This window comes from Phyllostomus discolor, chromosome 2, assembly GCF_004126475.2.
Source record: "Phyllostomus discolor isolate MPI-MPIP mPhyDis1 chromosome 2, mPhyDis1.pri.v3, whole genome shotgun sequence".
Classification (NCBI taxonomy): domain Eukaryota; kingdom Metazoa; phylum Chordata; class Mammalia; order Chiroptera; family Phyllostomidae; genus Phyllostomus; species Phyllostomus discolor.
In genome coordinates this window covers 95,211,561-95,236,697 of record NC_040904.2, presented here as the reverse complement: position 1 = coordinate 95,236,697, position 25,137 = coordinate 95,211,561, and the positions used below count along the sequence as shown (strand labels likewise).

Genomic DNA, 25,137 nt, shown 5'->3' with positions numbered 1-25,137 from the left:
TAACTATAGCACATTTTTAGCTTATTGCTATTATTGCATATGAGCAAAATTTAAACTCACTCACTCAAGAAATATTTATTGAGCATCCAACATATGCAGGCATTTTACTAGGTGCCAGACAACATCAGTGACTAAAAGAGTCAGGAAGCTCTAAGAAAATTTGCATGCTACTGGTGTGAGCAGATAATAACTATCTTGGGTGGAAATCAATAAGGACTGGAGACAAAAATGATAGAGAATAAAAAGGGGACAGAAAGGGAGTATGGTGTGGAGTACTGCTTTATATAAAGTGATGAGAGAAAGCCTCCTTGTTGATATCTACAAAAGTGAGATTGGAGCAGAGCCTTGAGGAAGTAAGGAAGCAAGTCATGAGAACAGGTGTGAACAAAGTATTTCAGGCAGAAGGAACAGTAAGTGCAAAAAACCTTGAGGCTGTTGCAATAATCTAGGTGAAAAATCTTGGTAGCTTGGGCCTGATTTCTTGGATATAGGGTTGTATCAGTAGGATTCTTCAGTGTAAGTAATAGAAACTGGATAATATCAGAGCTCACATTATTGACAGGAAGACCAAAGAATTAGGCTCAAAAAATAGTCCAGAACCAAGGAAAGCAAACTGGAGTCAGGAAACACAGCCACAGTAAGACCACTAACTTATTAGGACATCAGTCTGTGGATACCACAACCACCAGACCCTGGGTCCTATCACCACTGCAGATAATGTAAAACATTTTTCCATCATTCCTTGAAGAATCAAAGTGGCTGAGTCTAGATCTTAAGAGACTCACATTTCAGTTGCCTGAAAGTGATGGACTCTCTGTCTTCTAAGTGTAAGGCAGTCTCAACTTGCTATTCCTGTTTTATTGGCCATATCTATAAGATAGGCTAATTATAGGCTAGTTCCAGATTTTAAGAACTGATATATACTAGCTCTAAGGAGCATTAATGTTATTAAACTTTAGACATGTACACACACAACTATCCAAAGTCTACAAACTAATCCTTGAAGTATTCTTACCAAAAGATACTTAGAAATATAATTAATATAACACACACACAAGATCACCATCATCAACAACATCAATAACAATAAGCAACAACTCCTTTGGAGTTGTGGTATTTAAGTCTTAATACCTATGAGTATTCTCTTATTCACAAAACTTACCCTCCAAGCTTCTAATGCAGGTTGGATAGTCACAACTACATGACTTTAAAAATAAAAAAACTGGCATATTTCTGTAATGGAAAACACCCCTGGAGAATTAGAAAAATATACCCAAGATTGATAAAATTATCTAGGAGCACATTCTTGAATAAAGTTTTAAATAGACACCTATAGGCCTACCATATTCTACTCTCTACTTGAGGGTACAGAGTATTCTATTTTTTAAAAAAAATTATTTCTATAGTTTCAGTATTTAGCATAGCTTCTGGCTCAGTAGATGATGAATAAATGTTTGTTGAATGAGTAAATGAACTTTATATTACATTTAAGGAAAATCTTGATTCCAGACAAAAAAGACTAATTGAAAAATGAGTCAAAAGGTAACAAACAGAAAACTAACTTCTTGACTCATTTGTAAAAGACCCCTGTCCACTGATGAACCATTTAAATGCTGACTTCACAAATTTAGAATATTTAGGGATAGGTAAATCCAGAAATTGAGAACATGATCCTCTGTCACCTTTCTGGAAGATGTAGCATTGATACAGGCAGATCCAGTTCAACCCTCTTTGAGGGGAATGACCTTGAACACAAACTTCCCAACATCTGCACCATTCAGGCCTGGATGTACATCACTCTTTCCAAAACTCTGCTCCCTAAGCTTCATCAGATGGGCTTTGAGGGAGAGGATAGGGCTGACCACACAGAGCTCTGGGACACCAAACTCTGCTTTACCACAGAAACAAATTGTATCTGTTTTGTGTATTTGGATTTTGAGAAATATCTAGGACAAAAGTTTTTGTGGCTAGAGAAAAGTTTTAAAAAACTAGGTGATCTCTAAGATCACCATAGCTCTACTAATCAATGAAAATTCATTACAATACAATAAAAGAGGCATATAACACAATAAAAGAGGATGACAACTTTTCCTTGGGAGATGAAATATAAAGGTAGTTAGTAACTTAAACTGTAGACTTGGTATCTGCAAGCATTGTTTAGTGACTTGTGAAATCTTAAAACAGGAGAGTTCAAGAATAAAAATTAAGCATTGCCTAAGAGATAGGAAAAGACAATACATATAAATATAAAACATATATATGCAATATACACACATACAAACAATATTATAGAGTACAAATCACAGTATAAATCTAGTGGAGAATAAGAAAATGTCTGGAATGATTTTATAAAGTAGGTGATTTTTCAGCAGAATTCTATTTCCCCCACTTCTCTATACCCCTTTCCCTCAGAAAATCAATATACTATTATCTGTGTCTATGAGTTGGCATTTTTGTGGGTTTTTGTATGTTTTGTTTGTTTGTTTGTTTGTTTGTTTTTTCTTAATGCCTTCACCTTTTGAACTCAGTTCCCCAACCCTCTCCTTTCTGGCAGCTGTCATTTGTTCTCTGTATCTATAAGTCTGTTTCTATTTTGGTTGTTCATTTATATTGTTTACTAGATTTCACATGTAAGTGAAATCATATGGTACTTGTCTTTCTCTGGTTGACTTATTTCACTTAGCATAATACTGTTCAGGTCCATCCATGTTATTGCAAACAGTGAAATTTCCTTCTTTTTTTATAGATAAGTAGTATTCCACTGTATAAATGTACCACAGCTTCTTTATACACACATCTACCAATGGGCTCTTGGGCTGCTTACAAATCTTGGCTGTTGTAAATAATGTTGCATCAACAGAATTTTTGAAGGCAGACCATGATTTGGCACAGTGGAGGACAGAAAGAATTTTAGGTGGAAATAATAGCACCACTTAATGTTAGTAGGTAATAAAAGTTTGCATGTATAGAGAATGCCTAGAAGATTTTGTTGTCCCTTAGTCTAGTCAATTCTCTAATCTTCTTTTACCAATATAGGTCTGACCTGTTGACCCTTTATTAGAATCCAAAGAAAACTCCTTTCTTAGTTCCAGAGAATTTGGCTGAAATTTGGTTTAATCAGAACAACCCAGGTTTGTTGGCTATTCCTGGAGTATGATAAGACAAGTGGCTTAATACTGCAGTGTCTCTGGGTACACACCCACTGGGAAGTCCGTACCCTTGATGTGAAACAGTTTTCAACTATTTAAAGGTTCTGCTGAGAAAACAGCCTATAGTCTGTGGAAAATGGAATCAAAGGAATGTATGGCTAGATTGGTGGAGAGGAAAATGAATTCTTTACTAGAAATGATTCTAAAGGTTCCACCTGAGTCTTATGGACCTTTCAAAGTTCCATTATAATCCCACCAAACCAACTTCTCCAATGTTGAATATTAGCTTCTCTCATGTATTTTCTCAGCAACCCAAACTACCCATGCATCTTCTCCACCTCCCACATAATTACTGAAACAAAAAACGTACAACTGAGAAAAGTGACTCATTTTTTTTGAGCTGAAGTCTGCTTTATCTTGCCTTACTTATGCTCATCTTTTCCCTAAATGGGAAAATTTCATTCTTGAGGTTCCTCCCAAATTTGATTTTGGAGTGAACATTACTGCCACCTATAAATGAGATGAGTTTCCAAAGTTTGCTTTGCAGGTTAGCAATCTGGAACTTAGAATGTCATTTCCTGGAGAAATAAAGCTAAATAAGTGCTTGAATTTCCTATCCACTCCCCCAAAAAAGTATATTTAATCTCTACATTATTTAGCTTAATTAAGTTCAATAGGACCTAGCTACTTAATGACCATGAACCATTCTTTTTCCTTCTTGATTCTCATACATATTCTTTAAAAAGGAAACAGACTACACTGAATAATATTTCTCCCTCTTCAGAATTCCTTCACAGTTACACTTCCCAGAAGGAATCATATTTTTGTGTGGAAGAGACATAAGTTAGATGGTAAGATAATGATTACCTGGCCATTTGTTTCTTTACTTCCCTGGTGGGAAAACTACTAGTATTTTCCCTTTTGTTTATCATTTGGAAATAGGTAGAACAATATCAGATGGCTGGATGATTTCATAGCACATATACAAGAACCAGGAAAAAACAATAATTAAACATTACAGGGTATAATTTTTCTAACTAGAAATTAAGGAGAGTGAAAGGAGAGTATGTGTGCATGCAGCTGCAGGTCATATCATAAACAAAGAGGAAGAATGTGAAGTCTCACCAGGATTTCTGTGGGATCAGGACCAGAAGACACAATTTCAGATGTTAGGAAAGGGCTAAATGTTCAGCACCAGGCTTAGGAGGCAAATTAGTGATTTAAGAACTATAGCTATATATTTTAAACTGCTACCCATCCTTAGTCCAGGTTATAAAAAGTTAATTTTGTTAAGTATGACTATGTTTTTTTCATGGTAAAGTACCTTTCTACAAAATGGTGACTATTTGTTGAAGCAACCAGCTGGTATAACTTGGGTGAAATCCAAGTCCATGTGGCCTTAGCTCTGTGTGAGCTCTCTATTAGGTGTCCAATTATAAACTGTGCCAGGTGGGCAGGTTCCATGATTGATCAGTGGGAATTGAAAAACCTTTGCTTGAGACCCACACAAATTTTGCTATACTACTGACTGGACACTGATATTTGTTCACTTGTTTAGGCTCCATTAACTCAGCTCTATTTAATGGGAGCCTATTAAATGCAAAGCATTGAAATGAGTTATACATAGGCAATAAATGAAACATGACTTCTTCCCTAGAAGAGCTCCTAGTATAGTAAAACAGACATGTAATTGAATACTTATAATACAGTCTGTTGAATATAGAAGTACGTACTAGATGCAAAGATCGCACAAAGGAGAGGATGATCATATCTGCCTGGAGGATCAGGGAGTATCCATAAAGAAAAAAACAATTCCAACCACATCACAGAAATAAATTGGAAATGTGTTACTTGAAAAAGAGAGAAACAAACACATTCCAGGCCAAAGGCACAGTGTTTGAAAAGGAAGAAAAGATTTTTAAAAGCATGGGTTGTTCCATGAAATTACTCAATGGAGTATGTGATGTGAAGAAAGGTAGATTCTGAAGTTTTAAGAGATAGGCAGGGACCAGGAAATTAACAAGTAAATATTCTTTTCAAAAAGCCAGATTGACAGTAATCCTTAAAAAAAAATAAAAGAAGTGGGGTGAGATGTGAGAGAGTGATTTGGGCACCACACAGATGGATTTGTTACCGAAGGCCTTTCAAAGAGTCAGAGAAAGAGCATTTTGGGTAGAGGGAGCAACATATGCGAAATATTTGAAGAAGGAATGTATATGGTGTGTTTTAAAAACAAAAGAGATGTCAGCAGACTTGGTGATCTAAGGGGCATGGTTATAAGAAGTCTTACTGAGAAGCAAAGCTTCGATCATGTAGGACTTTATAGGTCATGTTATAAGGAGTTTGGTTTTGGTTCTAAGTGAAGTAGGAAACTATTTAAGGTTTTTAAGTGAAGAAGATACATAACCTGATAGACACTTAAAAACTATTATGGCTACAGAGAGGAGAATACCTTAAAAGAGTGAGGATAAAAGAAGGGATATTAGAAGGGAAGGCTGTTACATTAGTCTCCATGAAAAACAACTGAGTTGGAGATGACAGTGTAAAGAGAGAAAAGTAAATAGTCAAGACATTATTGAGGTAGAGAGTGAGGGACAAGGACAAATGAAAGTGTTTTTGTTTGTTTGTTTTCCTATAGAAACTAAAAAAGGTAGTAGAATCTAATGATAATAATGATGATAAAAGTAAGATGCTGGGGAATGGATCAGGGTTCCATTTCCATTTAGATGACTGGATGAGAAAGAAGAGATTTGGCAATAAGAGATGATGACTTATTTTTAGGATATGTTGAAGTTGGGACTCCTAAGGATCATCAGAAAAAGATTTTCAGTAGACAGTTAGATAGAAAGCTATAGAATTCAGTCATTAAAAAGCCTCAATAATTTGAGACCCACTAGTCCATGTGAGTGTTATCAGCATGGAATGTTTTATCCCTGGAGCGTCTATTACGAGCATACAAGAATAAGGACAAAAGCCTGAGTAACAACAACTTTCCAGAGATTGGTAAAAAAAAAAAGAGAAGCCAAGAAGAAAAAAACAACAAAAACTTGTGCAACCAAAGATGTAGGAGAGAAAACCCAGCAAAATTAGGTGTTTATGGATGCCAAGAAGGTAAGGAGATTCAAGAAAGAAGGCATGTTTCATGGTTTCAAATGTCCCAGAATCACCATAGCTTTACTTGTCTTTCTGAGAGTTTACAGAGTCTTCTGTTTGTCTTGTATACCCCGACAGAGTCTAGTACAGAGGTATCACAGAGTAGATTTCAATATTATCAATCAACATGTGTTTCTTGAGCCAGGCACTGAACTTGATATCTTTCCTTCAAAGGGTTTGCAAACTAGTTGGGGGAAATTAGGTACATACAAATACAAATGGGTAGTCGAGTAAGGTTTTGTTTAATGAATGCCAAAGTAACAAATAGGTAATATGGGCTACTGAAGAACTAACCAGGGAATAAGTCACAGAGAAATACAGGAGTCAGGAAAGTCTTCACAAAAGAGATAACTCTTGATTCAGGCCACAGAGGTCAGATGAGATTCAGTGAGGCAGAAAGGGGGCTTTCCAAGTAGTGGAAATGACAATGAAGAAAAATACAAGGAAACTAATACTTAAATTCAATCTAAGTCTGTCTGGGACAGAAAGACAAAGTGGAGGAGCTTTGCTACTGAACATGCTATTTTATAGTTGCAAAGCCTTAGGGACAACTTAGTTCAATACTCCTGTTTATATACAAATGGCGAGCCAGAGATACTATATTCACAAGTCTAGTCAAAGGCAGAGCCAATAGGAGGTAGGGCAAGAATAGAAAATGATCAGGTTCAAAGGAGCCTTGAAAATGCTCATAAATAAATACAATTGACCCTGTAAACAAAGAAAAGCCATTGAAATTTTGAGGAAAAGGGAATGAAATGAAAGATTAACCAGCAGGCAGCGTACAAAAGTAATTCCTAAAACCAGGAATTTTGGTGATTATCCAGCCTTTTTCACCTGTGGTTTCTCATCTGAACCATAGAACAAAAACAAACAAAAAGCATTTGAGTGACTGTTTCTAAATTTTTACAAAGATGATATGTAACTAGTAGCAATGTGGTCTAGATGCATAGGAAAGAGGTTAATTCATGGGCTTTAGGGCATTAGGGTATCAGGGCTTGGTTATTTTCTAGAATGCTGGTTGGGAAAGGCTGGCAGAAGAAGGAAAGGACAGATGTGAACCACACTGCAAGTAGAATTTGGTAACTGATAAGACAGCATGTATGGCTTTCATATAGGAAGTGCAGTCAGTTATTCTAAGCAATGAGCTGGGTGGCGGAATATGCTGGTCCCTGGAAATGGGATTTTCAAAAGTAGAAGAGTCAGAGATCTAATCTAGGGAGAAAATAATTAGTTTAATCTAGGGAAAAATAATTAATTTAAAATGACACCTTCTGAGATGACAACAAAGAATAGAAGGAAAACTGGTATTTTTAATATCTGTAAATCTTGAATTATGAGAAAGTTAATTTTTCTATTGGTTTTCATATGAATCCTATAGTTTAGTTCTTTATGGATGGATTTTTACAATATACTCAAGTTCAGTAAAAGTATAATTTTGGTAAGATATACTTAATAAAATAAACTTTAGTTTGTACACAAGCCAATCAGTTTCTATGAAACTGGAATGATGATATAGGAGAATTGCAGAGGTCTGGATGAAAAACAGTAAACACTGAAATATACTTTAGCATAAAATAATACAATACCCATGATGATATTTCTTTTTTTAGCCAATGAAAATCAATAGCTTTTCCCACTTAAGTGAGAATAAAAATGGGTCCAAATTATGCTTAAGTATACTTCAGTACGCTAGTGCCCAAACTTCTTGGATTCTTCCCTGAATATTCTTGTTCTTGGGCTTAATGTATCTTCCAGATGACATTTAGAAGTGAAGTCTGAGCCATCTGTGGTCATTAATATTCCCATGACAGTTTTCACTAGAGAGTTATGGCCCAATTCCAAACTGAGTAATTCTATTTTATAACTCCTCCTCCCTTTTCAATTATAATCTTAATTTCTTCCTCTATACTGGTTTTACCCTAAAGATATAAAGTATGAAGTTGAAGATGGAAAAAAGAATATACAAGAAACTAGGTCTTGTTGATGTTTTCAGTACAGCTCTTGAGTTAACTGTTCACCAGTATGGAGCACAAATATGGCTGAGTTATCAAAAGTCGCCACTCTTGTCTTTCAGTGCAAGGCAGACAAAGCCATAGGAATACTGAATTTAGATTAGCATGAAAGATGTCCAGAAGAATACCAAATACCAACCTGATTTCTCCAGGGTACCTTCCCCCAGTGATAAGAGAAAAACAGAATTGCCTTTTCTTCCCTGGAGTAAACAAATGATTGAGGGTTAAAGGTAAAGTTCTGAAGATCTCATTCTTCAGAAAAAAATATGTATATATTTTGAATAAAACAAACCCTCAAGTGAGATTCAACTAACTAAGGGGTCAATATATTTTAAATGAGATAATACCATTTTTTCCTTCCTTTGAAAATCTCAGAAATTTTAAGAAATATTAATCTAATAAAACTTTGAAAGAAAAATTTCCTAAATGCTTCAGAGAAGATAAAGTAAGGAAAGTTTACGATGGATCACTTATGAAGTCTCATTATTCCCTTACATCTCTCAAATAAAATACTATTTTTTATTTGTTTAATATAGGATATTGAAATGCAATTTCCACCCCAAATATACTCAATGCCCATCTCCCCTCCCCATTAGAACCCTGTAGGGGATTGGATAACCAAAGCAGGTTTTCCTCAACACAACACATACCTAGAAATCTAACTGCAAGTTAATTACTTACAAACTGAGAATTTTCTCTTTAAAAAATTTTGCCTTGAATTCTTGTTTCTTCATTCTGTTCCAGTTGAATGTTTATTTCTTCCTTCTGTTCAAAATCATGGATCTGAGTCCCAATTTCATTCCCTTTACTGTTGGTTCCCTGTATATTTTCCTTTATTTGTTTGCATAGCTTTCACTTCTTCCTATATTTTACATCTGTACTCAGTCATTTCTGTGAGCATCCTGATTACCAGTGTTTTGAACTCTGCATCTAATAGGTTGGCTATCTCCTTGTTGCTTAGTTCTGTTTCAGGAGTTTTGATCTGTTCTTTCACTTAGGCCATATTTCTTTGTCTGGGCATACCTGTGTACATTGTAAGGGGTGGAGACTTAGGTATTCACCAGGGTGCTAAGACAACTTTAAACATTCTGAATCATAGGGATGCCAGAAGTATAAGAGAAAGAGTAAGAAATTGAAAACTTATTTGAAAAAATAATGAAGGAAAACTTCTCCAGTCTGGAGAAGGAAATAGACTTCTAGGAAATCCAGGAAGCTCAGAGAGTCCCAAAGAAGTTGAACCCAAGGAGGGGCACACCAGGACACATCATAATTATATTACCCTAGATTAAAGATAAGGAGAGAATCTTAAAAGCAGCTAGAGAACAAAAGAAAGTTATCTACAAAGGAGTTCCCATAAGACTACTAGCTGGTTTCTCAAAAAAAAAACCTTGCAGGCAAGAAGGGGCTGGAAAGAAGTATTCAAAGTCATGAAAGGCAAAGACCTCCATCCAAGCTTACTCTGTGCAGCAAAGCTTTCATTTAGAATGGAGGGGCAGAAAAAGTGCTTCCCAGATAAGGTAAAGTTAGAGGCATTCATCATCACCAAGCCTTTACTACATGAAATGTTAAAGGGACTTATCTAAGAGAAAGATCAAAAACTATGAGCAGTAAAATGAAATAAACTCACAACTATCAATAACTGAACCTAAAAGCAAAAACAAAAACAAACTAAGCCAACAACTAGAACAGTAACAGAATCACAGATGGAGATCACATAGAAGGTTATCAGCAGGGAGAGGAAGGGGAGAGAATGGAGGAAAGGGTACAGGGAATAAGAAGCATAAATGGTAAGTACAAAAAAACCCGGGAAGGTTAAGAATAGTACAGGAAATGGAGAGGTCAAAGAACTTAAATGTATGACCCATGGACATGAACTAAGGTGGGAATACTGGAGGGAGGGTGCAGGGTGCAGGAGGATAAAAGAGAGAAAATGGGACAACTATAATGGCATAATTAATAAAATATACCTAAAAAGTTCTGCCTTCAATTTTTTTTAAATAATGGAGACAATTGCTTCTACTGGAGTTTGAGTACAACTGTGGAATGCATCCTTTGGAATAACTGTTAAGGATCTAATGTGAAGATTAATTTTACTTTTAAGCTTATACTTCAAGCAGGTAAATTGGTTTCTGAACCAAAGCAAAGTAGGAAAGGGAAGAGGATTTGCATTCTAACAGCTAGTAGTCGAGGCTAATTCCTAGGCTAGTTGTGCTGATTGAGAGGTTCTGAAACCATTTAGAAAAGCAATCAGTTCTTGAGTTTGCTTAACCTTTGGAGATAATTTCGTTTATTTTTTTCTTTGCCTCATCTAGCTCCTTTATAAAGTCTATAATGGGAAGATATTAAGGTCTTTCAATTTTTCATTTAAAAATAACCTTTTTGAATGGTTATTGGAACTAAGATTACAAATAATGGATGAAAGACTCATTACTAAAATTCTACATGTAGAGCAGATGCACATGGAGATGATAACTCAATATATTTAGAAGTGCCAGTTTGCTAAAAATAGATAAATATGATAATTATTGATGGAATTAATTCAGTGACATTCAAAATGGGATGTCTAATATCAAAGAGTAACATTTTTCTGATATAATCCAAGGAAGATATTTTATGTCCACTATTGCCCAATTCTTTCACAGAAATAGATCCTACACATTAAAAAAAAAAGAAAGAAAAGAAAGAAAAGAGAGCAAAGCTCCACTATGCCAAATTAGCAAGAATACATGGTAGCAAGTATTCCTCTTAGATAGGTGGTACCTACCTACCTGCCAGAGTTCAGCTTTGGAAAGACAGTGAAAAACCTATGCCTGTCAACTCCAAATGTGGACACTTGCCCTAACCTTTCTTTCATAAATATAAAAGCCAATGACATCAGTAATCTGTGTGGCTACTACTTCTTTTCAGAATCATTAGTGAAGCTAACTAAGCCTACCAATAATAATATGCAAAACAAGGCAAAATGAAAGGGAAATATTAGTGGTCCTCCACATCTGAGGTAAGTCTTTCCTGATCAGGGTAGCTACTTTATAATGGATATACAGGTACGTATTCAGGAGCCACTTTCTCAGACAAATTATCCTCTCACTAGATTCACAGGAGTAGCCTTTCAAAAATCTTTTCCAAACCCTGTGACCTGGCTCTTCTCTCAGTCAGACACAAATATTGGTCCATTGGTAACTAGCTGATTCAAGAAAGACCAATCACGTTCACTCATTTTAATTTTTGCTCCCTTCCTCCCTCCTTCCCTATGTCTTCAATTAGAATTTTGAAGAATTTGAATGGAGAGATGCAGAAGCTGGTGTTTTTCACAACTGAATCCTTTAACTGTTGGGCTCCAGAAAGATATCTATGAGGTCCTGTTGTTGAGGTTCCCAGGTCTACTCTGGTTCCCCTAAATTGGGCTGTTCAACTTCCTGATTTCTGTGACATCTAAGTTTCTTTCAACAGATCCCTTCTATAGACCCTTAAAGTTAGTTTCTATTATTTGTACACCATCAAAAGACACATAAATAATAGAAGTGTGTGTTTATGTATGTGTGTGTGTAGAGACAGAGACAGAGAGAGAGAGCATGAGAGTCAGAAAGAGCAAGAAACAGAGGCAGAGGGAGGCAGCTAGAGTGAATGATTAAAGGGGACACTGACCATTAATCAACCATAAATATAATTAAAGATACAACTGTCTCCTTCTGGACACCAGTTTATTTCTAAATTTCTAGTTAACACACCTTTCTGTTAAATTCTACTTAAATTCCCTATATATAAGTATTTTTTTCAAAATACGCATTATATTAATTGTTCTATTTTACACTTTTCATTTCCAAGAAAAACAAAACCTCTTAGACAAATTTCATACAATTATTATACTTAAAATATTTTCAAATGTTTTCCATATATTAAGAAATAAAATTCCTTAGTTTTCAAAACTCCACTCCTTATCTGAAAATTTGATAAACTTTGTTTTATTAAATTAGTAACTTATCCCAATCAACCAGGAACACAAGAGAACTGAAATGTCCTTGTAGAGATATTGAGAGCTTAGAAATTTATTTATGGAATTTGGAGTTCAGTTGGAAAAGGTTCAGTATTGTATCATCACTTCCTGATGCATTGAGAAATCCTAAAGTTGTATGAAAATGGTGTTCAGGTGGTAATCTTTGAGCTGCCCTCAACCAGACTTCATCCCATTTTCATTCTCCCAACCAGTCCCATGCTCCCTCTCTACTGTTCTGCCTGACTGGGCCCTCCTGTGATGGATGTGAGCACAGCATGCCTGGTAATATTAGTGCTGAGAACCTAATTTAGAAGTGAGGTGGGGGTGGGGATAGAGATGAAGGGGAAGCAGCTAACTTAGCAAATGAAGAAGACAAATATATAGGTGAAGAAAAAGACTAAAACAGAAAAAGTAAAAAGACGTATAGTGGACTTTTCTAATGCATTTTAACTGACCTTGGGTATCATGACAAAGATATACTGTTCTCATCCATTAGCATGGTTAATATTTACTCTGTAGTGAATAAGAGACAAGGTATGAGAAATAAAGATATATATATCTATATGTCTCTATCTATCTATTTATGTATCTATATCTTCTATACAGAGAGCAAGGGTACTTCTTTGCATAGAACCATAAATACTTTAGGTTTTAATATGTGAAATTCCTGTACTCAACTAATAATATCCTGTAGTTGAAAAACACATTGTTTGCAAAACACTTTTATTTTTATAACTTTATTTGAACCTCAAACCAGCCTTGTAGAAAAGGTGAGTCAGGATTTGGAGCATTTTTTTAATGTGTCCACTACACAGATGAATAAATTGAGGCTCAGAAAGATTGAGTTACTTACCCAAGGTCACATGACAAGCAATTGGCAGAGCCAGGTCTAGAACCCAGTAGAAGGGTTTATTCCACTACAAAGACATGAAACAGGACATTAAGCAAACAAAATAAGACCTGCAAATAATTAAAGATGGGGAATATGGAGGGTCAAACCCCCACACTACAATGTAAACTCACAGCAAGTATGCTACTCTAATCTAAGCAGACGGGAAAGGGAAGTATAACTTTGACTACACCATCTTGTGAGGAGGACCAATAGAGTTGAATGTGGATTTACACCAAGTTAGTTCTGAAGAGGTACGTGAGAATGGTCTTGTGTCCCAAACATCTCATCATGATGACCCTTCCCTTACTTCTTTTATTCCCTCAGTAAATATTTTTATTGAGAAGTTAATATGTATCAGGTACAGTTTACAATGTCTGTTTTGTCTAAAATACCCATTTGGAATGTTTTACATTTTTCTGAAAACTCTTCTTTCATAACCTTACCCACTCAACACTCGCCTGAGGCAGTGGTAATCAACAGGAAAACTACACCTGGACTTGAGAGCGGGACAAAAAAAAATAGAATAACTCCAAAACAGAGATTGAGAACAATGTGTCTGATATAAAATAAGAGTGTGGACATTGGGAAACACTACTCAACTTGAGCAGTTGAAGACAAATTTCATTTTGTCTTATTTCTCTTCTGAAGGCCATGCCAATTCAGTCAGAGAAAAATATACTACCTGGAGTAAGAAATATTTTCATGGGAAGCTGTGGTTATAATTTGCCTCGTATCGGGCACAATATACCTACTTCAGAATCCAAATCCCTTCAGCCTATTAAACCTAAAAAAGATAAAATTTATCTGATTCTCCTTCATTTTACATGACTTTTGAAGAACTACTTACCATTCAACCACCCTTTACCTCCATGCAAGATTTCTCTTTGAAGAATATTATTATGTGGATACTTCAGTGAAAAGGAAAGAATTCCAAAATGAAAATAAACTTAATTCTTGAATACAGGTCCCCGAGCACAAACCAGCCTATTTTGAACTTTGTGTGATCAATGAAATAAGTCAACTAAGAATAGCAAGAAATTGAGTCAAGGTTTATTTGCAAAAGTTGTGAGCAATGCCATAAGAGTAAGCACTTGGCCAAAGGAAAGGGGATGCAAAGACCCAAGACTATAGTAACCACATGTCTTTCCTGAGACTCTGCTAATCTAAGAGAACGGGGCTCTATGCTGCTCATTGGTGAGGAGGAGGACATCAAAGGGACATTTCCAGTTATGGTAGTTTGGAGAAATACAGTATTAATGGGCTCATTTTTTTTTTGCCTGCTTTCATTAATAAGGATGGTTATTATCCTATAGGTCAATAACAAGAACCAATGATGATCAGCTCCACTTCAAAATTTAATGCCAAAAGATTAAAGAAAAAATATACTGGTGGTTCCATCTATTTAGATATGCCACAACTTATGGAAAGTCTATAAACTGCATTCTGTAGCCATTTAGCAAACAGATCATCCCCAGTTAAAACCAGGTACTGTATTCTAGTAGGCACTGGAGATAGGAAAAAGATTTAGGATTTCATCTTTCCCTTAAGCAGCTCACAGCACAGACATCAGTATGTGAAAAACAAACAAAAAAAACCCCAAAAAACAACAACAACAAAAAAAAAACCAAGTGCTATATAGCGCAATAAGTGACAGAATAGTGGTATTATACAATATAGCATAGTCACAAAGAAAGTAGAAGAAACTTAACTTAGGGAGGTCGAGAATGGCTTCAAAGAGTTAACTCTTAGAAGGAAAATGGGGATTTTACCGGCTGAGAGGGAATGTAATGTGGGCAGAGAGTACAGTATGACCAAAGGCACCAAGGCTTGAAAAATGTATGTCACATCATCAGGTGGGAGGAGAGGATGTTTCGAGATGGCACTGGAAAGGTAAGCAAGAGAAGGTCATGTCTTCTATGCTGAGCAGTTTGTATTTTTGCTTCCAGTTAAGAGGAGACATTACAAGATTTTAAAGAGGAAAATCACATGACAAGATTTGCATTAGGTAAAGGTAAGTGCAGTGTTATTTGCAAGAAGAATTGAAGAAAAGCAAGAGGGAGGTAGGAAGTCCATGTAAGAAGCTATTGCCTTTGTCCAGATAAGAAGTAGTAAAAGTCTGAACCAGGTTATTTATGGTGGAGTTGAAAAGTAGAGGATGGACTCAAAATCTCTTTTAAGTAGAATCGAAGAATTTAGTAGCTGGATGTGGGGTTTTTTTTTTTTTAAGTACTATATTCATGATTACTCCCAGGTCTCTAGAGCTTGCAAGCTGGCTATATCATGGAAATTTGGAGGGAAACTAAGTTGAAGACTGAGTATGGTTTTGTACACAATAAAAACAGTTTGATCTCTTAAATACTTAGAGATACCTAATGAACCAGGACCTCAGGAGAGATAGCTAGTATACAGATTTGGAAATCACACTGGTGGTTAAAACTCTCAACATGAATGAGATCACCTAGAACTGGTGTGTAAAGTAAGAGGAGAAGTGGATCTAGATCCTGTACCAGAAGATAATTGATATTTTGGGGATAAGAGAATTAAAAAAGCCAGCAAAGAAGACTGAGACAGACCTGTCTGAGAGAGAGAATGAGAAGAGTTATCATGGGGGTCAAGTGAGAACATTTCAGGAAGAAGTAAAGACAACAATATAAAATGTCAAAGGGATATCAAAAGACAAACTGAAGAGTCAGTGGAAGTGGTGTCTTTTTCAGAATATGTTTCAGTTAAATTATGGGAACAGAAGCTTATTAAAGTAGATGGAATTGTAACTGGGAAGTAATGAAGAGGAGAGAGTGAGTGTGGGGAGAACTTCTGGGGACTTTATTCTAACAGGAGGGTGAGCCAGAGCACTGTAGAGATGGGGACAGGAGAGTCAGGACATGGTCCTTTAAGAAAGAAGAGACGGGAGCATATTCATAGGCAATGAGGAAAGGAGAAGATGAAATCTCAAGAGAGGGTAGGACAGGATGGAATGAGGTTCTGGAGAAAAAAATAGGAGCAGAAACAGCATAAACAGAGGAATCAACTATGACCAGAAGCAACTACTCCCTATGAGAAAAAGACAGTGTAGTGGGCACTGCACAATCTTGAACAACTGGCAGTTTTAAGCCAAATCTCACATTGCAAAACTTGGACAGAATTTTTTTTTTAACTTTTTGTACTGATCTTTGTTTCCACATTCATTTTGTGTAATCCCTACAAAAACCCTTTAAAGCAAGCAGAGTGGGATATTTGCTTGTTTGTTTTTGAATTTGGTGTTCTAGCCTCCATCTTACAAGAGTAAAATGAAGCTCAAGATTATGATTCATTCAAGATCATAGAATCAGTATATGACATAAACTAAGGACTCTCAGTACAGTGCTTTTCCCAACACCTCAGAAACAGTCATGAAGAATTCAGTGTTATGGTGCAGAGGCAGCCTGACAACACTTGAAATTCAGACAGGAGAATCCCTGCCCACAGTCACTTCGTTGATTGACAGCAGACACGCTTGGTTGCCTGAAGGTCTCTGACAGCTAATAGGGAAGTGAATGCTGTATCTTCTCTTGAGATGACCTGGGTATGTGCAACCTTTGAAATGTTCCTTTAACATTAGAGGAAGTTTTTAGAATTTTCTTACTTTACCAGTATGAACAAGGAGAACATTTGGTTAATATAAGTGCTTTACTATTACTTGAAAGGACCCCCCTCACCCCTTTCTTATGCTGTCAGGTAAAACTGAAGTATGTGGAATTAACAGCCCCAAGCATATCACTGACAACTTCACTAGGAAAGAGGAAAAAGAGACCTCTTGCCAATCTCCCTCTTCATGAACAGGAGCACTGCCCTTTAGCATAAAATATGAAAGGAGGTTTCTATAGTTGTGCCAACTCAGCAAGAGAAAAAATTAACCCCACGTGCTCTTATGCCGGTTGCCTCCGCATGGGTGGGGAGGGAGGGACCAGAGTTACAGATTGTCAGCATGAGGCAGAGAGCAGGCTCATTGTGTATGGCTTAGAAGGAATCACAGACTCCCCAGATATGAACACATTTCTAGATTCATCATACATTTTCTAAGGTTCTCTACAAGTCCAGATAATCTGGCAGAAAAAAGCAACCCCTTTAAATGATTTCTTCTTCTGTTTAAATTTGGAAATGTGTGGTAGAAATCAGCATTTTTTAAAAAATGAACAGTTTCAATTATATTCAATAGAATGTCTCCATTTAATTAATTCACTTAGTCCCTGGGTGACACTGGGTGTGGCTCAGAGAGATTTAGGAGGAATCCAATTTATAACTAGGAGGAATTGTCTGCATCAAGCAGCGAGGCGGCATCCTTCCACACCTTTCCAGTACTGCAAGGAAAGGAGAGGTTGGAATTCTAAACCACAGATCACACTCTCTAAGATCAGAATTATTTTTTGTATGAAGAAAAAGGCAGATGTTGGTATGGGTGAAGGGTGGGGGCTGAGGGGCTACTTGCTTGTATTGGTAATCTTTACACTTCAGTTAAAGTCCTTAGTTTTAAACAAAAGAAATACCTCATAGTTTTCTGGCTTCATGGACTCAGATCCTATCTTGCAAGTTTTTCATCATCTGCAATACACATGGTAATTAAGCTATTTAAAGTTAGCCCCAAGATATTTGAAAATCATAAGCCAATAAAATCTCAGGGATTCTTTTATTTTATTCCTCTTTTGCCTATTCCTTTATGATCTTCCCATCTCCACCCCACTGCCATTCTCTTCTTCCTGCTATAATAATCTATAGTGGTAGGTAATTAATGGTCAATAAAGATCATTTATGCTTTCTTCTCACTCACTGGCAATGTATTACAACTCAGAAATCCAAGATTGCTTCTTTATGCTGCTCAAGTGGAAGAGGAAGGAAGTGCAATCTCTCCAGCCCCCTCCCATGTTTCTGCTGGATTTTATGGGTGTGGCCGAGTTCAGACCTTTGCAGGTTTTTGCCCTTGTTCCATTCCCTGTTAGGGGCTAAGATGATGCCAGAAGAAATATAAACACAATCAGATTCTGCCATGTATGATACAGGATCATTTCACCCACAAGCAGGAAACCTGTGTGAGACTTAACTACTTACACTATATAAATGCCAGTCAGTATAGTATGGAGCCCACGCCCTGAATACATTATTTCCTTCAGTTTGATTTAATACTATCCTACCTACTGACTTATGTGAAGGATATACAGCAATGGTAAAGAGGGAACAGGATCATTTCACACAGAAGCCCATGTTTATAAAATGCATGGGCAAAATAGAACACTTTCTATACCTTTCATTTTCTCTCTTGAATATAAACTATGCTAAAACACAAGCAGGCATATGGAAGCCATACAGAGTACATGCGTGACTATTGTATATGAAATGTGCAGATGCTATACACATTTAGTGCTAATTTCTACGACTCCCAAACACAAAATTTCAGCTTCATCACTTTGCACATCCCACTGAACACGTGGGGCTGCCACTGAGATAGCACCCTAGTGAAGGCAGCTTCCCCCTTTGGGGGAAGGGAATTCCTTTAACCCCAATTCCCTTTCTAAAAATCATGCCTGGTTTCCTTTGTCAAAGGGGGATATGCATGTACTTGTAAGTGTATACATAAAGTGGCAAAAAGTTGTGATGCAGCATATTTTTATTTCCAAAAATTAAAGCATTTTCAAATGAACACCACTGGCTTCCTTAGGGCTTCGCCTTCCTAAATTGTATTTGCTCAGCTCATCAGTGGGGCAACCTCAGGACATTTCCTTGACAGTGTGCTTAACCCAGCCACCTGTATCTATTGCATTTATGTATTAGAATGAAGGCCAGGAGAAGTGTCCTGGTTTGAAAAATGAGCCAAAGGAAGCATCAATCTCTAGAGCCATGGAGCAGTTTAGGGAAGTGCAGCACATAAGGCTTTCATGCTCTTCCCCACACACCTCTACACAAACCACACACAAAACCCCAGGTGCCTGCTCCCTCCCTCCCTCCCTCCTTCCTTCCTTCCTTCCTTCCTTCCTTCCTTCCTTCCTTCCTTCCTTCCTTCCTTCCTTTTTCTCTCTTTCTTTCTCTCTTTCCTTTTCTTCCTTTCTTTCTCTTTCCTCTTTCTCACCTTTCTTTTTGTCTCTCCACCCACTGCTCTGATACTCTGCTTCTGTCTCCTTTCCCTTTCCTCTTCCTTCTCTTACATCCTTACTCCCCTCCCCTCCTTTCAGGGCGCTGGCTAAATGTTCAAATCTAGCAGGCTGTTTCTTCTCCACTCGCCTCCTTCACCCCCTTCGGATTAGCAAGTGTATTACAAATTGCCCAATATCCAATACCTGCACAGGAATAATGCCCAATTCCTATCTCTTGCACCCCACCCCTAAGGCAATCAATCTGCAAAGGGCTCCTTTGACCAAGACTGCCATCCCCTCCCAAGGGCGCGCGCACACTCACGCACAAGCACACCCTCGCCCATTTTGCCCCATAACCTTCGCCAAAATCACTCAAACGTGTTCCAATAAATGTTTGAAAGCCTCATTCGGCGAATGCCAGGGCACCGTGGGCTCCTGCGGAATAACGTACTCGTCGTTCCTCCTCACCCTACTCCAGTCAAGTTTCTAAAATGTCTTTCAAGAAATAAGTGAGCAATTTGAAATGGAAGAAAAACCTGGGCAATGCGGGAGGAGGGCGGGGACTGGAATTCTTGCTCATCTTGTATGTGTCCCTCTTCCTGATGAAAATGAGTCACCATGCTTATCTAGAATGTTAGCCTCACTCTGGCCACTGACAATCCCAGGAAAGATGCAAGAGAAGGGGAGGAAAGACCTGATTTCCAACAGGTAATACTCGGCTGGTCTTTCCCATCCCATCTGAGCTCAAAGCTCCTAGGGGCGTGGTCCACCATCTCCTCTGACCAGCTGGTGCACAATCGCTAAGGGGATTTTCCCCTTCCACCCGGACAATTTGTCCCTCAGCCCCCGTTGCCTTTAGATTCTCTTTTTGAAAAATAAGCATCTCCCAAATCACAGTTTCATTCATTGAAAAATAAATAAACAAATAAATAAATAAAACCTTCACATGTTCTTCCATTAATACCTGCGCCCATTTGAAGCTCAGGCGTATAGGAAGGAAGGCTTCTCCCGCAGCCCATGTGAGAAAATTGTGAGACAGAACAAGCAATACTCATTACTGAATGTCATTCTTTCAGCCTGCTTTTTGCAAATATAAAGGGTTGCCTCCCCCTCTTGTAGGTAGAGCCCTCATCTTTTCCCCCACACCCATTTCTACATTCACACCAGCAAAACCAGACCTGAAATGCTAAACATTTACTAATAGCACCCCCCACCATCGTATTTCTAGCCAAACCGGCATATTTTTTTCTAACCTCATCTTAATTAGTAGCAGCAATTCAAAGCCAGAGCATAAGAGACAGAACAGAATAAAAGCTGGGATGCAACCGGCAGTTACCATATGCTAAGGAAAAGAGAGCACCATGGCCAGAGCAGGAGCAGTTAAAAAAATTTTTTTTTCTGCCTATACAGGGAAACACTGTGCTCTGGTAATTTCACAACAGCAAGAAGTAAAAATCTTTAGCTCTACCTGTTTGGTTCTTCTCATACAGCACAGCATGGTTGTATCCTCCCTTGCCTTCTTCCTGCCTTCTCTCCTTTCCTCCTCTCTCTTTCTTATTTCCCCCCCTCTCCACCTCTTTTCTGCTCGCTTGCTCACTCGCTCTCTCGCGCTGCGCGCTCTGTCTCCCTCCCTCCCTTCCTCTCTCTCTCTCCCTCACACACACCAGGGCAGTTAGCAGCAACTGTAAGGTCCACAGCTATTGCTCGTCGCACATGCCTCTCTCTCTCTCTCTCTCTCTCTCTCTCCCTCTGTCTCTCTCTCTCTCTGTCTCTCTCTTCCCTCTTCCTCTCCCCACCTACTCTCTATCTTTCTTTTTCTCCCCTGTCTCTCTGTCTCTTTCTCAGAATTGTTCGCTAGCTTTCAATGACTAATCACTTCCCCAGCCCCCACCCCCTTTCTAGACAGTCGCCCCCTCCCAGTCCCCTGCCAGCCTCATGAATATTTAAACATCTCCAATCTGGACCCAATTACCCACCGACTTTTAGGCTGTATTGAGAGAGGGTGGTGGGGTGAGGGCAGAGAAGGATATTCCAGTCGGTTCAGGAGACTGGGTGGAATGTGTTTTATGGAAGAGGGGCCTGGAGAATGCTTGTATTTCTTTACTAACTCTTTTCTTTTCCCAATATCATTAAAGCAAAGAACAGCTATTCTGAATGAGTAGTCAGACCTGTATGGTTAACATGTTATATCTGCTATTCAGCTTTTATGCACAGTTAATAATTGTGAGGGTTAAATTCTCTCAAAAAATAAAATAACATGTAAATATTATACATTGTATCTATACGGTACTCAGTGATCATATTACCTAAAATAAATAACATATATAAGGCAAAATATGCACAAACATATCTCATACATGCTCTAACATTCTAAAATAGCCCACATAAAAATATTGCATTTTAACATTCTAAACACATGAGTTCAGAAATAATACCCAGTGTTTAGAAATTAGCAACTGTCTAAAATCACATGGTAGTCTTTTTTCTTAATGGATATACACCTGTTTGAAAATTGGAGTTTCTTTGAATTTTACTGAAAATAACTGAGCACATTTAAACACCAAGTCTGTATGATATTAATGGTAACCCAAATGCTATGTTACAGTCTGGGCAAGAAGAATAAAAGTAAACTCATCTGTTATGAGAAGCAGAGATGTATCATGAAACCTACTTCCTCACTTCCTCCTATGGTCTTGTAATTCATGTAAAGAAAAAGCTGACTTTTAAAGAAGTGTAAACAACACAATTTTCAGATATATAGTACTGTGTGATTTTGGAAATGTTACCCAACATCTCTGCACCTAATTTTTTAATTTCTAAAATAAGGGTAATAATGCCAACTTATTATTGGCAAAGACCAAATAATAACATGTATGCAAAGCACAACAAAGCCATTCTCAATACATAGTAGATTTACCTCACAGGCTGTACTCTTCTGAAATTTTGGTGAAATTTTCAAGTACCATCTCAAAAAACTTGTTAAACTATTTCTTGTTTTTTTTTTATTAGTGATGTTAAGCATCCCCAATTAAATAGCTCATATTTTTCTAGTCCCTCCCAGACATGAGCCTATTTAATAGGTGTCAACCAGACAGCTTATTATCATATATATTATCAGTATCACTGAGCTTAATATGTGCAAAATACATTTGAACAAAATTCAAGGTACACTCCTCTCAGAATGGACTATCTCAGAGAAACAGACACCCAAGGGGTGATCATTATCAACTATCCCCAGAGGTCTTCCTGGGCCTCGTCTGCTTCAGATCTAGCCTTACTTGGTCTTTCATTCTCAATTTGCTTCTGCGTTTTCATATATTATGATTAAAATACAGAGTTGGATTCTGAGTTTAATATTTTTAGTGTAATGAGCCCAGTCAGAGCCAAGCTTTCAAAATCAGCATTCTGTGGACTTAAGTGATAGAAGAAGGTAGAGCATGGGGGGAAATGGCTTCATCAGAGACATTCTGGTTGTGGATTAGGATCACCCTACTTAGCCTGCCAGGAGCAGGAGAGTGATAAAGGAAAGAAGCAGGGGGGTAAAGACTGAGAGCAAGGGAGCAGAATTGCTTTTTCTGGTGTTTAAACAGACTTATAACTAAAATCGTTTTGTCAACTATGTGGCCCAACATAGGCAGCTAAAAGAAGCCAACTCCTGTCCTTTCAATGCACTGCCCTGAGCCCTCCCATTTATAACTTATTTTCCTTTTTATTCATTGGAAGAAAACATGGACCCAAGTGGCATAATGAAATCAGAGTCTAGAGTGCAAGACTAGGCATAAACCTGGATTAACTTTGTGACTAAAATATGTTAAGCCACACCTCTCTGCATCAATTTCCTCAGTAGTTCACATGCATTATTTCATCTAATACTCTAAATGAGGTCATTGCAATTATTAATCCTATTTTGATGGAGATACTAAAGCTAAGTAAATTAAGTACCTGGACTAGGTCATGCAGATAAAACAGGTAAAATTATAACTCCAAAACCCTGTTAGCTACTAAAATACATTGCTACTCAGTGGGCCTCTACACCTTGTTACTTCTGGTCCTTAAAATATTAGACAATGTAGTGAAAATTGTTGTGTTAAAATGAAATTAGCATTCTGAAAGGTTCACTTTTTAGGCCCAGCCCTTACCTCAAGGGCCACGAAGAGCAAGCTGATACCTTCCTCCAGTAGCCAGCCCTTCATATATCTCTGACCAAACACCAGCTATTCCAACCTCCCTCAGGGGCCTTTGTCTTTACAGCCCTGCTCATTTCGGATACCTCCCTCTGGACGTACTACATTCTGTCATGAGCCTCTGAAAATTACTTCCCAGAAGGGAACCCAAGATTCCAAATTTAATTTGAATAATATAGAATCAATTTCAATACTTACTTTTCCCCTTTAAGCAGTGGAAGTTATGGGATGGTAAAGGAATGAGGAAGAGAAAAGCAGACTTTATGTGATCTTAGCCATATATATAATTATATATATAATAACCAGTATTATTTTGATCCCCACCAATGAATCCAATACCCCTATAGCAAATCCAAGAAAATGTCTAGGCTTAAAATTCATGATTGGACCTTATATAATTTTAGATTAGCAGATTAACTCATGAGTCCATTGGGTAATTTTCTGACTATGGGTTAGGCAATAACACCATTCTAAAAGAAGATGAAGAGTAGTAGAGGCCAGGACCCATTTCTATTCTCATATCTCTTTGAATTTCACTCTAAATTGAGGTTGTTTTCCTAATAAACTCAAAAGGTATTGGGCTTTACTAAGGTCTACATTTGTCTTTTTACTCCCCCTTCCGGGAGTTTTTTTTTTTTTTTAACTTTGAGTCTTAAACTTTTTCTTGCTGTGTTAGTTTGCTAGGGCTGCCATAACAAAATACCACACACTATGGGGCTTAAACAGCAGAAACTTATTTTCTCACAGTTCTGGAGGCTGGAAGACCAAGGTCAAGGTGCTGGCAGGGCTGGTTTCCTCTGAGGACCATAAAGAAAAGACTTATTTCTGATGGGTCTCCTTGGCTCACTGAAGGCCACCCTCACACAGCCTTGTCTCGTGGTGGTCCCTCTGTGCATGGGCACTCCGGGTGTCTCTCTGTGTCTGAATTTCCTATTACCAAAGGACATCAGTCTGACTGGATTACAGCCCACACATATGACCTCATTTAACCTTAATTATCTCTTTAAAGGCCCTATCTCTAAATGTAGTCAGTCACATTCTGAGGTACTGGATTTAGATCTTGAACATATGATTCTTTTTTTTTGGGGGGGGCACAATTCAGCCCCAAAACCTGCATTCTCTATCAGTACTTTCTGACTTTATTCATATATTCAACATCTTCTGTGTTGCAAAAACATCCTGCCCTCAAGGAGATACACATAGATGAAAAGCAAAACAAACGCTGTTTTAATTAAACAGGATTTGATGCCAAATGTGTGTTATAAGAATTCGGAATAGGAAAGAAATCACTGTGGACCAGGGTAGGTCTTACATTTCATGATTAGGATTTAAATGAGTGGAGAAAGCACAATGAATTTTAGAGAAGGGAAAGGCATCACATTAGAAAAGGTAAAATGCAAATAATCACGGCATGATCAATGGACTGTTAATATACAGAAGAGGGGAAGCTGTAAAGGAGAACCTTCCAAGAGAGAACCTTGGAAGGGTAGGCTACACACCCAGATTAAGAAGGACCTGAAGGATCAGAATAATGGAGTGCATTAATGTCCTAGGACTCCATAAGAAATTTCCACAAAATTGAAGGCTTAGAACAGCAGAAATTTATTCTCTCATATTTTTCCAAGTCCAAATTCAAGTGTAGGCAGGATTAG

General features: G+C 37.6%; 1 protein-coding gene across 2 annotated transcripts in view; it reads right to left on the bottom strand.

The window, feature by feature from the left end:
• Positions 1-21,075, bottom strand: part of GAP43 (growth associated protein 43) — a 107,835-nt gene extending 86,760 nt beyond the window's left edge. The window contains exon 1 of one of the 2 annotated variants that reach the window (XM_028505094.2): positions 20,770-21,075. In XM_028505094.2, coding sequence (XP_028360895.1) covers positions 20,770-20,799 — 30 coding nt within the window. In that variant the 5' untranslated portion in view covers positions 20,800-21,075. Of the gene's footprint in view, positions 1-19,837; positions 20,229-20,769 lie in introns of those variants that run through there. The other variant, XM_036018123.1, reaches the window with a different exon arrangement.
• Between the last annotated feature and the right edge of the window lie 4,062 nt (positions 21,076-25,137).